This window comes from Haliaeetus albicilla, chromosome W (genome assembly GCF_947461875.1).
Source record: "Haliaeetus albicilla chromosome W, bHalAlb1.1, whole genome shotgun sequence".
Lineage (NCBI taxonomy): Eukaryota > Metazoa > Chordata > Aves > Accipitriformes > Accipitridae > Haliaeetus > Haliaeetus albicilla.
Genome location: NC_091515.1, coordinates 44,750,530 through 44,767,714, shown reverse-complemented (window position 1 = coordinate 44,767,714; position 17,185 = coordinate 44,750,530). Strand labels below are relative to the sequence as shown.

Below are 17,185 nucleotides of genomic sequence, written 5' to 3'. Positions count from 1 at the left end.
GTGAATGCGGTGATGCACAGTATGGGAGCCCTGCAGCCAGGTTTGCCGTCTCCAGTTATGCTTCCAGAAGAATGGGATTTGTTAATTATAGATCTAAAGGATTGTTTTTTCACCATTCCCTTGCACCCAGATGACGCTGAACGGTTTGCCTTTTCGGTACCATCGATTAATAAGGCAGAGCCCTATAAGAGATACCATTGGGTCGTGTTACCGCAAGGAATGCGCAATTCCCCCACAATGTGTCAGGTGTATGTGGCCTGGGCATTAGAGCCTGTAAGAAAGCAGTTTCCTCAGTTGATTATTTATCATTATATGAATGACATTTTGATAGCGGGAAGGAACTTGCCACAGGATGAAATTTTAACTCAATTGCAGGACACCTTAAGCCATCGTGGAGTAATAATCGCTCCTGAAAAGGTGCAAAAGGCAGCACCTTGGAAGTATTTGGGGTGGCACATAGATGCGAGCAATGTTTAACCTCAGAAGGTTCAAATAACATCAGAAATTTCAACGGTGCATGATGTCCAGAAGCTTGTGGGAGATATCCAGTGGGTGCGGAATCTTTGCGGTATCACTAATGATGATATGGCCCCTTTGGTAGAACTCTTGGGTACGAGCGCACGTGCAGATGAGAAACGGGAAATGACAGAGCTGACCAATTGGTTGCAGCGGCATGGGAGCCTCCTCCAGGGAATCGTTTTCAACAAGCAAGGCAATCGCATGCGTTCTTGCACCAACCCGCTAGGATGTTAGCAAAGCAATTTGACTTACCACTCACTGATGCCCAAGGTATCGTCAAAGCATGCCCCGATTGTCAAAAGGAAGGGCTGGGCTTGGGCTGTGGGGTTAACCCACGAGGTCTCTTGCCATTGCAGTTGTGGCAAATGGATGTCACCCATGTCATGTGGTTTGGTGCAAAGCGTTATGTGCATGTGTGTATTGATACCTATTCTGCTGCCATGTGGGCCATGGCACAAACTGGAGAAAAGACCTTACATATTGAATGACATCTTCACGCTTCTTTTGCAGTGCTGGGTGTGCCTAAAGAAATTAAGACGGACAACAGCCCAGCCTATGGTTCTACACGATTTGCTCGATTTTGTAATTTGTGGGGAATTCACCATGGTACGGGAATTCCACATCTTCCCACAGGACAGGCTATTGTCGAACGGGCCAACCAGACCCTAAAGAGCATGCTGCAAAGACAAAAGGGGGGAACCCAGGGCTTACTCCCAGAGGAGCGATTGGCCAAAGCCTTATTTGTGCTAAATTATCTTAGATTGACAGGTGATCACAAAGACCCACCAATGGTAGTGCATCATGCTCTTTTACAGGTGGAAAGGACACAACAAAGTACAGGAATCATGGTAATATATAAGGACCCAGAGTCCGGGAAATGGTGCGGACCCGCAGAAGTAAAACTTACTGGGAGAGGGTATATGTGTCTGCTTACAGATCGAGGCCTTCGCTGGATCCCAGCTAAGTGGGTCAAGCCATGGCTTCGCAGTGATGCTGGACCCGGAATTGTCCCAGTGGCAACTGGGACGGCACCGGCGGGTGCTGGAGCCACTGATCCGACAGATTCTGACTAATAGAGTATTACACTTTAGAGGACTAGCGGACATTGAGTCCTTCAGAGAGGTTTTTAGAACAGCGTGCCTTATTGTATATAGAACTTGCTTTAGGTAAGAAGTGTGTTAAGCATAATTTGATTAAACATAGTGTGATTACGGGAAGACAGTGTGGGGTAAACGTAATAGTTAGTTAAAGCCAAAATTAGGGGTAAGGTCTACTTCCATTAATAACCTGGGAACGAGGTTGATTGTGTTTCCACAGATACAGGCCCACGACCGACTCCTGTTCGATTTGCATGACCATCATCATCTGGAGCATTATAGATGGTGTGGCAATATGAATACCACCTCAGTCAAAAACTAATGTATAGGTCACCTTGGTTAACATAACAGGTCGAGATTCTCTGTGCATCGCAACCGCATCATAAAGCCCACGAACCAATAGACAAGATGGCTATGACTCGTGCAGCGCGCCTGGCCAGCGAGCGCATGCGTCATAGATTGCAACCGAGGCGGACTTTTGGCACCCGCTGGCCACGTGTGCTGAAACCCGTTCCTCTGCAAATGTATAAATACCGGGATTTTCCGAAGAGCATCGGGCTGGTGTACGGTAAGGCCATCGTTGCCTCCGTGGGGACGCCCACGGAAAGCTGGCACCTACCGATTGCTGGGCTGAGTTCGCGGAGCAAGATGGCACAAGAATGTATGGATGGTTCATCTTCCTCATAGTCCTCATGGTCTGGGTCATTAGGGGTAACGGGTTGGCTCAAAGAATTATGGGCATTGTCATAGTTATTGTGATTTTAGCTATTGTAATAATTTTACCTTGTTCAGCTTTTTAAGAAAAAATGGCATCCCAAGTTATTAAGCAATCCTGGATTGCTCAAAAACAAAAAGGGGGAATTGTTGAGGATTTCTTGGCTGGGCGAAGGCATGTGAGCAATCCAGCCGTTAGGTGGGAACGAAGCATAAGTTTACAAAGTGCTGGAGCAGACAAGGATGCTGTGTCCTTGTACGCTGGGAAAAAGGAAGATAAGAAGAGCCTGACAAACAACTCCTGGATGCCGAAGAATGAGATAAGTAACTGCTGGACACCTCGTGAAGAAGCTTGCACAGGCAATAGAGGATAAGATAGTGTCGCATGAACCGGGGTATTGTACCAATTAGAGTATTGTATAAGGCGCGTGCACAAGCGCATAAGGTATATAACTGTGCTAAAAGTTGTAGCAAATGGGCTTCACTTGATCACATTGGTCTGTGTGTGATGTCCCCTGTGGATCCTCCGCAACACTGTACAACAAGCAAAAGCATAAGTCTGCAGCTCTACACTGAATGGTCATCATACAACCAAATGAAAGGAAAGCAGTGGTCTGTTGCTGCATGGTTGGTAAAACATTCACAATACTGATTTTTATGAGACATATTTTTAACATTACATAGCATAGGATGCACACAGTCCTTGTCATTAGTTTAGCATTTCAATAATTGTTCTTCATAACAAACCTGTCAGGTGCACACGTATTATTATCCACATTGAGGGGGGGCAGGGGGAGAGTAAGCAATTCATGCAACTTTACTGAGGAAGCAAAAACAAACCAGTGACACAGCTGTGACTAGAACTGAAGAATTCACAGCTCCTAGGCTTGTGCTGCAATACAATGGTTACGGTGACAGTGGGCATTAATTTTATGTTGCATTTATTTACAACTTATAGTCAAGTATACTGTAAATCACCTGAAAACACTGAACTGTCCATACAGACTGTCAGCTTGACCAGATGCTCTTGTAACTTTTTCTATTATCCCTCTTAACCTATTTCATGTTATGACCACTTTTTATGGTATATCTTAAATTAATATAATCTCTCAATGGCAGACACTGTCTCTTACACAAGACACAAGTCTTCCAGGCTGAATGTTAGTTAGTTTGCTAAAATCAGTCTTGACACACTGGGTTAAAATTCCTGTTGACTTAAATAATAGCTGCACTTTCCGATTTTGCTGCACAGTGTTACTATGTTCCAATATTAGTCCAACAGTCTCAGCCTCTTCAAATAAATGTTTTGTACTAATCTCCTCTTTTCTGGTCCTAGAGCCACTCACCACTGAACTAGGAAGTCTTCTGCTGCACTCAAAATAATGCTCAAACCTTCAAGTGCAGAGCTTGAAAATGCTTTCTATCCAATCCTATATACTGGAAAGAGGTGTGAGCACTGGAAGACCATGAATTCCCTGATCTATTTAACATGCAGGAGGGTGAAAGGAAGAACTAAAAATTGGCCTCTGACATAAAATTTCCTCTAACTGCTCATTTCCTTCTGTGGTCTTATTTGTTTGACAGTTATTTATTAAAGAAAATTGAAAAGGTCTTATATTTTTTCTTATAGGGATGTTTGGGATTTTGTGTATTGTACTATTGAAGCTCTCTGGACTATATCACACAGAAACTGCAGTTGTACAAACTGTTAGAGAAATGCATATGTAAGTTATAAAAAGGGTGAATGTTCTCTGAGATTAGACATACACTCTAAAAGATACATGAGTGCAGATTTTATTTTTAGCTCCCAGTTTCCTATTAAATCCATCAAATTTCCATTAAGAAATTATGTAAAACAGAACAACAAAAGGAAGGAAGGATGAAGGAAAAAGTCAAAGGCTTTTGTTTTATAATTTCATAGCAATTCAGAATTGATGATTTGGCACTGCTGTGCAAAGTATAATTTTTCAGTCTTAGCTTTTCTTGCAGAACTACATTATTACCTCAGGGCAGTGTTAAAGGACACTGAGGATGATATATTCCAACTGACAATGAAGAAAGTTAGCTGATACTTCAGGAAGGATTGAACATCTAGTTGCTATAGAATGGAAATGTATTTTTTATTTTACACAAATGAAGCTTTTCTTCTTTCCTTAAGAATATGACTCTTTCCCGTGCAGTGCACTTGTACATACTGGGCACATGTACCCTTACACCCGCACACAAGAGCAGATCCAGGATATGCACTTTGATGCCAACCTACCATTCTGATGCCATTCTCAAAGGCCTGACGTGCTAGAGAAGCAGGTCCGTCCACAGTCTTACCATCATCATCAGGCCCCCAGCTGGCACTGTAGATGTGGATGTGTTGGGGATTAAGGCTCAGCGACTTTGCTTCTACCATGTCTGTCACATCTCCATCCAGCATCCGTACACCTTCAGAACAAAAGATACAATGAACAGGACAACCAAATTCAAAGTGCTTTTGTTTTTTTCCCCTAGAGAAAATTGTTGTGTAGGACATTGGACTGAAGGATCATAAAGATCTCTATTGTAAAAAAAAAAAAATCAGTCTGTTTGGATATGTGTTTCCCTGATGAAAAAAATGCTTCCATATGAAAAAATACAAATAGGAATTAATATTTTTTTCTTTCTTCAAGTTTTAAGAATTATCTACAAGTCAGTTTATCCACTGTATAGCCCTTGGACTTTAACAAGAAACTTTTATACTAAAGAAAACTTAAGAAAAGACTTGAACCTTGAAATGTTTATGTTTTTCACTTGAAGATATTATCTGCTTTGCTTTTTCCTTTTGTACTGCAGCACTTAAATTGAGACATTCATAGCCCTAAGTATGTTGACAGACATAAACACAGCATTTTTCCTTTGTTATATGAGGTTGCAAAGAAATGGGAGAAAGCTCTTGTGTACAGATGGATTATGCAGTATAAGTACACACAGTAGCAAGGTGATTACAGAAAGTTACTAACAAATACCCTATGCATAACATCATTCAACCTGAAACTACAATTTTGTGAACATCCTCTGTTGTGCAGAAGAGGCTTTTTAAAGGTACAGTCTGAAATTCTCGTGTTAAAAAAAATCCATTAATGTGGGTTTTGATAAGTCAGCATGCCAGCCCTTGTAAAGTGAATGGCACCATGATGTTTTAAGAGCACTAGAATAAATAAGATAGGCTTAAAGCTGAAAACTGAGAATATCTTAAAGTTGTTTTTTAACTAACTGTAGCATTTTGATTGAATTTAATTCTGACTGAGAAAACCCTTGATGATAGTTTTAACCTAAATAAGGAAGAGGACCTTCATACAGTTAGTGTAACATTAGATCAAAGGAATATAAGATATTAAATAATAATTAAGATGTAACCATATGATAGTAGGGAATAACGATCATTTCCACAATTAACAAGTTTGAAGCTTTTTCCCCTTTAAAAGGCCACTGCTATTTATAAACCAAATTTACATAGTTTAATTATAGACTCATTCCACATTACTCATGAGTTCAGATGGAATTAACTTGAGTGTTTACCAAGACCTTAACTTCCAATTAACAAAAGGTATAGGGGTTGCTTTGTTGATAGAGGGTCTATTTTTTTTTCCTCACTCTAATTGACTTGAAAATGAAAAGTGATCATATTTCTAAGTTCACACAAAAGCTACCTATGTTTTGTGAGATAAATTGTCCAGTGATCTCAGTATGAACTTTACTTTATAAAAAAGCCATTAAAACAACTTTGGGAATCTCAGGTTTTATTTTTCTTCCTCAGCATAATCTCAGAAAATTAATGATGGGTGTAACAATAACTCCAAATTCTGTCATTGGCATCTGTATTAATTTACACCAGTTTTTTTGTTACTGGTGAAGTGATCAAATCTAAAGCAACACAGACAAGACTGTGACCTAAGTGTTGCTCTGTTCTGCCAATGATTTTCTGCCAATGATTGACAGACATGCTTCAAGTGTAACTTTGATCAATGGATGTCTCATTGGCTATTAAAAAAAAAAATTAAAAAAAAATCCCTCTCCTCTCCTCTCCTCTCCTCTCCTCGCCTCGCCTTGCCTCGCCTCTCCTCCCCTCCCCTCCCCTCCCCTCTCCTCTCCTCTCCTCTTTGGAAAAGCTGGAGTAGTTAATTTTGCCAATCACAAAACTTCCAAACTGCATTCAGCATGTGGTGATAGTGCAACAAAAGCCAGAAGGCAATTAACAGACTGCATTTCTAGACTGTTTCACTTAAGACTTTAGAGTTCTGTAAACTTTTTCCAGTATTTGCAATAAGTGCCAAAATGTAAGCGGCATTTTATGCAGAACAAACTTTCAACAAATCATAGGAAATATGCAAAACTGTGCTGACAGCAAATTTTCTTTTAAAATGTGGGGTTTTTTAATCAGCATCCGAATTAAGCTTAAAGAAACTGCTGAACTAATTTCTGGTCAACTGCAGACAATCTACATCTGTTCTGCCATAGTTTCATGTAACTGTTTTCCCATCAGGACTCAAGCCCAGCCAAGTAACTAAGCATACAAATCCCCACAGATGCTTTGCAACTTCCACGATAAGTCTGTAAACAATAACAACATGCTAACCATCCCTTCCTATAAAAAGTCTCACAAGCTCTGTAGGTGGTAATTTGCTATGTGTGATTACTGCAGTCTCACACATTAAAAAAAATAATCTAGCCCTTTGGTGCATTGCTTTGTTTTTTAATGAAAGGGCGAATAACTGAGATAAACATGAACTACAGGCATAATTTTTTCTAAGAAACATCCCACAACCTGTAAAAGAACTGAATGTCCAGATTGCAATTTCACTCATAGTTTCATATCTGCAGATTAACTCCCCACTCATGCTGTTGAGAAGACTCAGACTTTCTAAGAATCTTTTTTCTGATCTATTTTGTTATCGGAAGTTCTTAAATGTGTTGAAATGAGACAGAGTACAAACACATGTTTTTAAAAAAGCGAGAATTACTGGTAGATATCTTGTCAATGACTTTCCATCACAAAGATCATTAATCAGATTTCTTCAGCTGCCAGTATTTGATGAAATATCAATGGAAAGGATTTCTCTTCCCTTTTGGTCTCTTCACTATCCATTATGTGTCCAGAGATGCAGCAACTCACATTTTGGTTTGAAGTAAAGACCCATCTTGGTGGACCAAATTCAACATCACTCTCAGCAGGTGCTCCTCTGTGTAAGAAGAATGTAATTGCTATACCTCAACTCTAGTTTCTTCTCTTTAAAATGAGGGTCTTTAAATCCCTGGGAAATAAGCGAGCTGAACACTATTTCAGTATAATATGATTCAACATTTTTACACTCTATCTGGCTCGTGGAGAGGAAACACAACTTCTGCATATTCACATGTATAGCTTATGGCTTTTATGAGGGGAGGGAGGCATGCAAAATAGAAATCAGCAACAGTGAAACTCTTAAACATATACACCTAGCAGAAGGGGAAGCTTAACCTTCCTTCCCAATACCCTGGAATTCCCTCTTGCTTCTGATTTTCAGCAGATTATCTGCTGAGTCTTCTGAGGACTTATGTTTGGGATACTTTATAAGGGTGGTACATTATGTCAAGTGAGGTTTCTACAGCTGCCACTATGGTATTTTCCAGCTTTCTTTAAACAACAGTGTTACTGATGGCTCTGCAGAAGCACTGTGTTAAGCAGAGTAGATACCATTTTTATTTCCTTTAGATCAATGAAGTTTCTTGAAGGTTAGATTCTTGTGGTGCATTGACCTTGGCAAGCTGCCAGGTGCTCACCGAGCCACTCTATCGCTCCCCTTTCATCAATAGGACAGGGGGAGAAAAATACGACGAAAAAGCTCATGGACTGAGATAAGGACAGGGAGATCACTCACCAATTACCATCATAGGAAAAACAGGCTCGACTTGGGGAAGATTAATTTAATTTACTACTAATTAAAAATAGATTACAATAGTGAGACACAAAAAAAACCCTAAAACCAACTTCCCCTCACCTCCCACCCTTTATTCCCAAGCTCAACTTCACTCCTGACTCTTCTACCTCCTCCGTCTCCTGAGCGGAGCAGGGGGGATGGAGAATGGGGGTTAAGGTCAGTTCATAACATTTTGTTTCTGCCACTCCTTCCTCCTCATACTGTTCCTCTGCTCCAGCATGAGGTCCCACCCCACAGGATACAGTCCTTCACGAGCTTCTCCAATGTGGGTCCCTCCAACAGGCTGCAGTTCTTCATGAACTGCTCCAGCATGGGTCCTTTCCACGGGTTGCAGTCCTTCAGGAACAGGCTGCTCCAGCATGGGTCCCCCACGGGGTCACAAGTCCTGCCAGAAAACCTGCTCCTACGTGGGCTCTTCTTCACAGGCAGCGGTTCCTGCCAGGAGCCTGCTCCAGCACGGGCTCTCCACAGGGTCACAACCTCCTTCAGGCATCCACCTGCACCGGTGTGGGGTCCTCCATGGGCTGCAGGTGGATGTCTGCTCCATCGTGGACCTCTATGGGCTGCAGGGGGACAGCCTGCCTCACCATGGTCTTCACCACGGGCTGCAGGGGAATCTCTGCTCTGGTGCCTGGAGCACCTCCTCCCCTCCTTCACTGACCTTGGTGTCTGCAGGGTTGTTTCTCTTACATTTTTTCTCACAGCTGCTCTTGTGCTGTATTTTTTTACCCTTTCTTAAACATGTTATCATAGAGGCACTACCACTGTCACTGATTGGCTCAGCTTTGGGCAGCGGCTGAAACTAGCTCTGTCCAACATGGGGGCAGCTCCTGATCAGATACATTACTATTAATTGTAGAAACATAGCCACAAGTATGCCTGCTCATATTTTTTAACTGTTATCTATAGTATATGTAGGTAAACATGTTTCTTTTTTCACAGATGGCATCTATTTTGTGGCAGAAAATCAACAGTTAATGAGTTTGAGCTGTAGGTGTTTTTACTGAAAGCCAATATACCAATCTCATGATTTCATTAAAAATACAGAGTAAATCTTCACTTGAAGTGGTAAAAACTGGCACAGGCAGGCTACAGCCTAGGAGATATTTACATGACATTTTGACAGTCATTTCAAGAACCAAACTAAAGGTCTTAATTAAGCAGCCATTGACTAAGTATTGATAGAAATCACTTGGAATCTCTTGGCTGAACAGAATAAAAAACTGCAATCAAATCTCATATTTCAGGTAATAATCTGATCACACACAGGGATCAAAAGAAGATACTCTCCAACCACAGCCAAACAACAAAAAAATGTTTTTAGTTTTACAGCTATGTCAGTGTTTTGTTTGGGATCAATATGTAAGCGAATATTCATGATGTGTACGTTTACTTCTGATTTATCAAAGCTCAGTTAAAGCTTTGAATTTGTAAGAAAACCTAAATGTCCCAATTCTGGGTTTTGTGTTTTCATCAAAGGCCTTGCTTTCTATTTTTCTGTGTGTACTGAGAGGTGGTGTCCCAGGGAACACTGGAGAAGGGTCACTGCAGACAAATTCCTTCAGTACTGGTATTTAACTACCATGCTACAAGTACAACTGTTATCCATACAAATCTCTTCCTCTTGTTTAGAAAGCTCTGAAAGAGTCATTTGGTACAAATGACTCTTTAGTTACTTTTTTTTTTTTTTGTGGGAGACTGTTTCACATACCTCCAATCTTGGCATTAAAGGCGATTCCTACTGTGCAGTGTGAGTTGTTTGCAATGGCTGCCACTTCTCCAGCACAACGGGTTCCATGCCTGCAGTCAGACAAACATTTTTTCAAGTAAGCAAGATAATCCACCAACTCAGATTGTTGGGATTTAAAGGCATTGACTTTGCTCATCCTCAGGTGCTAAAGCCCCAATTATCAACAATATCTTGCACTATGTACCTCCTCATAGCAAATTAATGCCCTTGTTACAACTTTTCCCCAAACACATTTTAAAATTATGTTGTGGTTTAACCCCAGCCAGCAACTAAGCACCACACAGCCGCTCACCCACTCCACCCCACCCAGTGGGATGGGGGAGAGAATCAGGAAAAAAAGTAAAACTTGTGAGCTGAGATAAGAACGGTTTAATAGGACAGAAAAGAAGAAACTAATAATGATAATAATAATATTAAAATGACAATAGTAATAATAAAATGATTGGAATATACAAGTTTTTAAAAAGCCTTTTAAAAGCCTTTTAAAAAGCCTTTTAAAAAAGACTTTTAAAAAGATCCCTGTTTGTTTTCAAGTATTTTCAAATAATCTTCTAGTTCCCTATTTGTTTGAAACAGTGCCTTTTAAAAATACATTTACATTTATAGGAAAATGCCTGTCTTTAGAATTATTTAGAAGACACAATTACAGAATCACTGAGATTGAAAGGGACCTTTTGAGATCATCTAGTCCACCCCTCCTGCTCAAACAGGGTCGGCTAGAGCAGATTGCACAGGACTGAGTCCAGACGGCCTTTGAATATGTCCACAGATGGAAACTCCACAACCTCTTTGGGCAACCTCTCTCAGTGTTTGATCAGCCTCACAGTAAAAAAGTGGGGGGTTTGTGTCCAGATGGAATTTCACGTTTTTTAATTTGTGCCCATTACCTCTTGTCCTATCAGTGGGCACTGCTGAGAAGAGTCTGGCTCCCTCATCTTCATTCCCTCCCATCAGGTACTTATACACATTGATAAGATTCCCCCTGAGCCTTCTCTTCTCCAGGCTGAACAGTCCCATCTCTCCCAACCTCTCCTCATATGAAAGATCCTCCTTAATCATCTTTGTGGCTCTGACACGATTCCCAAACTTCCCTTTTTCTCATTATGATTTTGTTAGGTCTCACATGTAAGTTTATAGGTGTTATCACTCAAAGCACAGATGACTATAGTCTTAAAAAATGTATATACCCACGCACATCACATCGGTGCATATATTTTATTAAGAAATCACCACCTGCTTTGTGAAATGCATGTGGCCCAGACACAGCTTCCCAGAGAGAGGCTGCATTGGTATGAAACCTTCCCTGGGAACCAAGTTTGGAAAGAGCAGCAGAGGGAAGTGACTGGGAATGAATGAAGTTTTTTTCAGTAGAGAATGGGGAAAGATAAGAAACACACATGGAGAAAGAAGGCTGCCTGTAAAGGAGCAGAAACAGCTTGAGTTTGTCTGTGGTTCACAGAGGAGTATATGGATACCTGCCACTTTAACTACATCCACTGAGCACCATCAAAAGGGTTAGATTTCCCCTGGGTTACCAAACAGACCCCATTTGCAAAAGGGCCATGTAATGTTTATACATAGGAAACAGAAGGGCTGTGTGGTTGGCGCAAGTGGGAGAGAGAAAGTATGACTGCCCCTCTCAGCAGCAACCCATAGTAAAATGGGATTACATGTGTCATGGTTTAACCCCAGCCAGCAACTAAGCACCACGCAGCTGCTCACTCACTTCCCCCCCACCCAGTGGGATGGGGGAGAAAATCGGGAAAAGAAGTAAAACTCGTGGGTTGAGATCAGAACAGTTTAATAGAACAGAAAAGAAGAAACTAATAATGATAATGATAACACTAATAAAATGACAACAGCAATAATAAAAGGATTGGAATGTACAAATGCTGCGCAGTGCAATTGCTCACCACCCACCGATCGACACCCACCTAGTCCCCGAGCGGTGATCCTCCCCAGGCCAACTCCCCCTAGTTTACATACTGGGCATGACGTCTCATGGTATGGAATACTCTGTTGGCCACTTTGGGTCAGCTGCCCTGGCTGTGTCCCCTCCCAACTTCTTGTGCCCCTCCAGCTTTCTCGCTGGCTGGGCATGAGAAGCTGAAAAATCCTTGACTCTAGTCTAAACACTACTGAGCAACAACTGAAAACATCAGTGTTATCAACATTCTTCACATACTGAACTCAAAACATAGCACTGTACCAGCTACTAGGAAGACAGTTAACTACATCCCAGCTGAAACCAGGACAACATGTAACATGAAACTGCATGACAAATTCCAGCTGAAGTGGAAGTGATCAGTTAGAAGTAGCTGGGGATTTAAAAGGCTGACATGCAGGTATTATTACATATATTTATTAAATTAAAACACAGTGTGAAATTTCAGGTAAAATTCTGATAGAAAAAACATATTCCAGAGAAAATTAGATCTTTGGACAGTTTTTTACATGTGTGTTAAATTAACATTTCTGAATATTTCACTAGTCTTCACATATTTAAAAATCCTTTTTATCATATTTTGAGTCCATTAATGGTGTACATTTGTTTTGTAAACAGATTTTTATGTTAGAGCCTTGCTTCTTTGCCAAGATTATTGTTAATCATATTCCACATTTATAAGGGAAATGACAAAATTAAAAGTTGCTTTATTCATTTCAAGATCATATGTATAAAATTGCATTCTTTATAAGCAGCTTACCACTGCATGAATTAATCATATATGCAACTCAATTTCTTTTAATGAGTCCTTTAAGTAATACTTCAATTATGTTGTAAAAGGGAGGACGTTCTAAAAAATATGCATTTAACAACTATGTTCTTTCCACATTACTTTTATTTTTCTCTGTCCTAGATTTTACTTGAGGTCTACAATTATGAACAGACCCTGGAGTATGAAAAAAAAGCATCTGCATCTGTGAGAAGATACCAGGGGCTTCCCCCATGTCTGACAGAGCCAGTGCCAGCGAGCTCCAAGATAGACCCACTGCTGCCCAAAGCTGAGCCAATCAGTGACACTGATGGCACCTCTGTGATAACATATTTAAGAAAGGGTAAAAAAATGATGCACAACAGCAGCTGTGTGAAAGAGGAGTGAGAAAAAAATGTAAGAAAGAGAAACAACTATACAGACACCAAGGTCAGTGAAGAAGGAGGGGGAGGGGGTGCTCTAGGCGCCAGAGCAGAGATTCCCCAGCAGCCTGTGGTGAAGACAATGGTGAGGCAGGTTGTCCTCTTGCAGCCCATGGAGGTCCACGGTGGAGCAGCCTGGGGAGGACCCCACGCTGGAGCAGGTGGATATGCCCTGAAGGAAGCTGCAGCCTGTGAAGAGCCAGCTCCCAGCAGGAACTGTGGCCCATGGAGAGGAGCCCACGCTGGAGCAGGTTTTCTGGCAGGACCTGTGGCCCCTTGGGGGACCCACGCTGGAGCAGTCTGTGCCTGAAGGACTGTACCCCATGGAAAGGACCCACACTGGAGCAGTTCTTGAAGAACTGCAGCCTGTGGTAGGGACCCCATGCTGGAGCAGGAGAAAAGTGTAAGGAAGGAATGGCAGAGATGAAATGTTATGAACCAACTGCAACCCCCATTCCCCATCCTCCCTGTGCCACTCAGTGGGGCAGGAGGTAGAAGAGTCAGGAGTGAAGTTGAGCCTGGGAAGTAGGGGTGGGGGGAAGTTTTTTTAGGTTGTTTTTTTGCTTTTCCCTATCCTCCTCTATTTTTAATTGGCAATAAATTAAATTAATTTTCCCCAAGTCAAGTCTGTTTTGCTTGTGATGATAATTGCTGAGTCACCTCCCTGTTTTATCTCTACCCACAAGCTTTTTCATCTTATTTTCTCCCCCTATCCTGTTGAGGTGGAAGAGTGAGAGAACAGCTTGGTGGGTGCCTGGCAGCCAGCCAAGGTTAACCCACCACAGAGAGACATGAAAAATCCCTATTCAAAGACAGATTTTGGCTCAAGAGGGCACCAGATAAAAGAAAGGAGATTTCATGGGCAGTATATTTAAAGAAAATGTACTTATATGCTGGATAACACTTTCCACTATAAAACATTAATTGCTTCGACTAATTTTTCCATTCCAGGCAAGTAAGTATAGCTTTCTCAGAAATGTATTTAAATTCATTTTTTTTATATGAGAAAGATGGAAAACAGAATACAAAGAAAATATATTGGCAATTCAGATTGATCTTTCTTTATATGGAGGAACTTTGTCAGTCTGCCATTAATGGCAAGTAAGTAAGCTGTCAAAGATCTTTTCAGGAAGGCCTTAGTAAAAGTGGAGTTTCTGCCTTATGATGCCCTCACTGTTACATGAAGAACTTGAAAGAAATTGTTTTTATTTGACAAAATACACTTCTATGAAAAGGCATATGTCACTTTGCTGCTGCATGAATGAAGAGGAACTGAGCAATTGGATGGTAAAGGTACAGTCTTTTGATGGCTCTCTAAGAGTAAGATAAGCAAAAGAGAAATTTAAGCACTGATCTATTACACAAAGTAACTTTTTTAATGACCAGATTCTCTTTGAGATGGGGACAGGTGAATATTTCAAGCAATAGATGGAAAGAGAAAAGGTGCATGTTCTATGATTAAATATCACTCCCCATCTTACCGCTATGTAATATAAACATGTCATCTATCTTGTCAATAATCATTCTTAATTTGCCTTTTAGAAGAAGAGGAAGGTATAAGGCACTTAGAACATCTTTAAGATAAAAGTTAATTGATTCACAGCTCTCCTCTGAATGTTTAAAGAAAAAAATCAGAGTTAGTGAAGACAGCTGCAGGTAATTTGAAAAGCCCTTTCCATCTAAATGGGCTCTTCATTTTAAAGCCTCCATCTCTGACAGCTATTCTTTGAATTCCAGAAATGTGATGATGCATTTCTTTGCTGTCTTTTATTATTCTGGAGTTTATCAACTCTTTTAGAATATAAAAAACTAGGAGGACTAGAGGGTTTAAAGCCCTCCAGCTTTTCACAACACTAACATTATAGCCCAACCCACTTCAAACTGTCACCAGAGTCTTTTCAGAAAGGGAACTTAAGGAGAAAGTTTCAGAGTACTTCAATGCAAGCCCATCACAAACATATCTGGAATATCAGCAACTTATTGAGGTTTTCTAAAAGAGATATTCAGCACAAGAGTTTGTACACAAATAAGGAAAACAGTTATTCTTTTTTATCTAGGGAAATGTCTACAAAAAAGAAGAAAACTTCACATTCTTTGCAAAGTCTATGCTGCACATACTATAAGAGTGGATATCAAGTTATGACAAAAAGGTTAGAATAGTCTTGAAGATTACACAAGTTTATGTCCATTTTAATAGGCTGTGCTTGAACAGCTGCTCCTCTATTTTTGATAACACAGATTCATTTCCCAACATGATTACATAACAAACATTGCATATGCATAAATACAATGCATTAATATTAAGAACTTTTTTTACTTAGCTTTAATTATAAATTACAGTGGAATCCAAGGGACTGAACTTGTAACATGAACTAAATTAGGTTTCCACTAACCTCTAACTAGTAAGAGACCTCTTTCTCTTCTAGTTAACAAAACTCCAAATTGTATGCCAAATATATTTTACAGGATATAGAAAATTATAGGATTAAAGGAATGTTATGGGTGCACCTTTATCCAGATCTGAAGTTTTGATCTAGTGAAATTCTAATCATATTACTTTAGTGAGGTGTTGGTGCCATAAACAATGAGATACACTTGAAAAACTAGTTTATACACAGTAACATGAGCTGAAAGATGGCAGAACTGCCATTAAATGTCAATATTAACCACATAGTTGCCAAATCTGTTTCCAACTCTAACTACAGGTAATCTAAAATTTCTGAAATCCAAATGTCTTTGGTGATATTTTCATCACTGCTGAGTGAATAATAAATGATAAAATAATTTTCAAACCTCTAAAGGGAGAGGAAGAATGGAGTTTTAGGTAGCCATTGTTATCTGTCAAAAAATATATTAGAGTTGACATCTATTTTTGTATAAGCCTTTTTTAGTTAAAGTTTCAAATGTCTTCTAAGGTCTCTATTACACTGGAATATATTTCTAAATGGAAAAATGTGATATCTGACCATCACAATGTAATAACTGCTGGAAAAAAAAATTGACAGCAATCATCAGAAATGCATTTTATTGCATTCTGGAGTAATGTTTAATGTGGTGCAAAAGAAATCTTTTTCTTAGAGCTTTTCACATATAAATGATCTTTAGTTATCTGGAGGATGAAAAATACTTTCCAAAATGGCACTAAGTTGGAATGTTGTTTGGAGAACATCTGAAAAAGGAGATAAAAAAGAATTTATAGAAGTTTGGATATTAACAGTAGAGAAAGAGATGACAAAGTAAATATGAAAAACAAGTTATACATCTTCAACGTGAAATATCAGGAAAAATGCCAAAGGTCTGGATATTATATTACACAGACAGGATCCTGCTTCTGAGCATCAAATACAGTGTTGTAATGTGGTTATAGTACAGGACTGGAGGCTGGCTTGAGTCAAGATTCCAGAGACTAATGCCTTTTTGCATGATTATTGGAAGTTTACTTAAAGAATAATTTGAAAATAACTCATCTATTTCTCTCAAATAAAATCAAATATGACAATATTAAAACAAACACATGGAATGCTTCACATCCCACTCAGATTTAACAGCATGGGTAACAGTGATGCTCCCCTGTCACTCTATATTTGTTAGCTGTTAGCAGCAAAAAGCTAATTTCTCAGAAGTGTGAAGTTCTGATATGAGCCCAGCAAAAGGACTGTGATACTACAATATTAATTACCAATTTATAGGGTTTTTTATGTAAGTGGGTAAATGGATCTGAATGTATAAAACAAATATGCCTTTTTTTCTGTATTTTTTTACCAAAGGCAAAACAAATAATGAATAAAAGCTCTGATGGAGCCACTGAAATATGACATAGAATCAGAAATAGGCAAATAAAATATATTTAGCAAAGTATTTAATCCTGTTTTCTGGAGGGCATTGATGAAAAAGGAATAAATTAGTTCAAAAGCCACCAAACAGCAAAACTTTGACAGTTAAGCTTTTTTAATATAGCCTTTCATATTAACTGTACAGTAACATTCTTAAGGCAGGGAACCCAATTCTTTTTCACATTCAT

The 17,185-nt window shown here is 39.7% G+C and overlaps 1 protein-coding gene across 1 annotated transcript in view; it reads right to left on the bottom strand.

Moving 5' to 3' along the window:
* LOC138683546 (proprotein convertase subtilisin/kexin type 5-like) overlaps positions 1–17,185 on the bottom strand; it is a 244,874-nt gene that overhangs the window by 108,930 nt on the left and 118,759 nt on the right. The window contains exons 6-7 of the mRNA XM_069775528.1: positions 9,990–10,078; positions 4,594–4,766 (exon numbers count right to left, since the gene is read on the bottom strand). Coding sequence (XP_069631629.1) covers positions 4,594–4,766; positions 9,990–10,078 — 262 coding nt within the window. The remainder of the gene's footprint in view (positions 1–4,593; positions 4,767–9,989; positions 10,079–17,185) is intronic.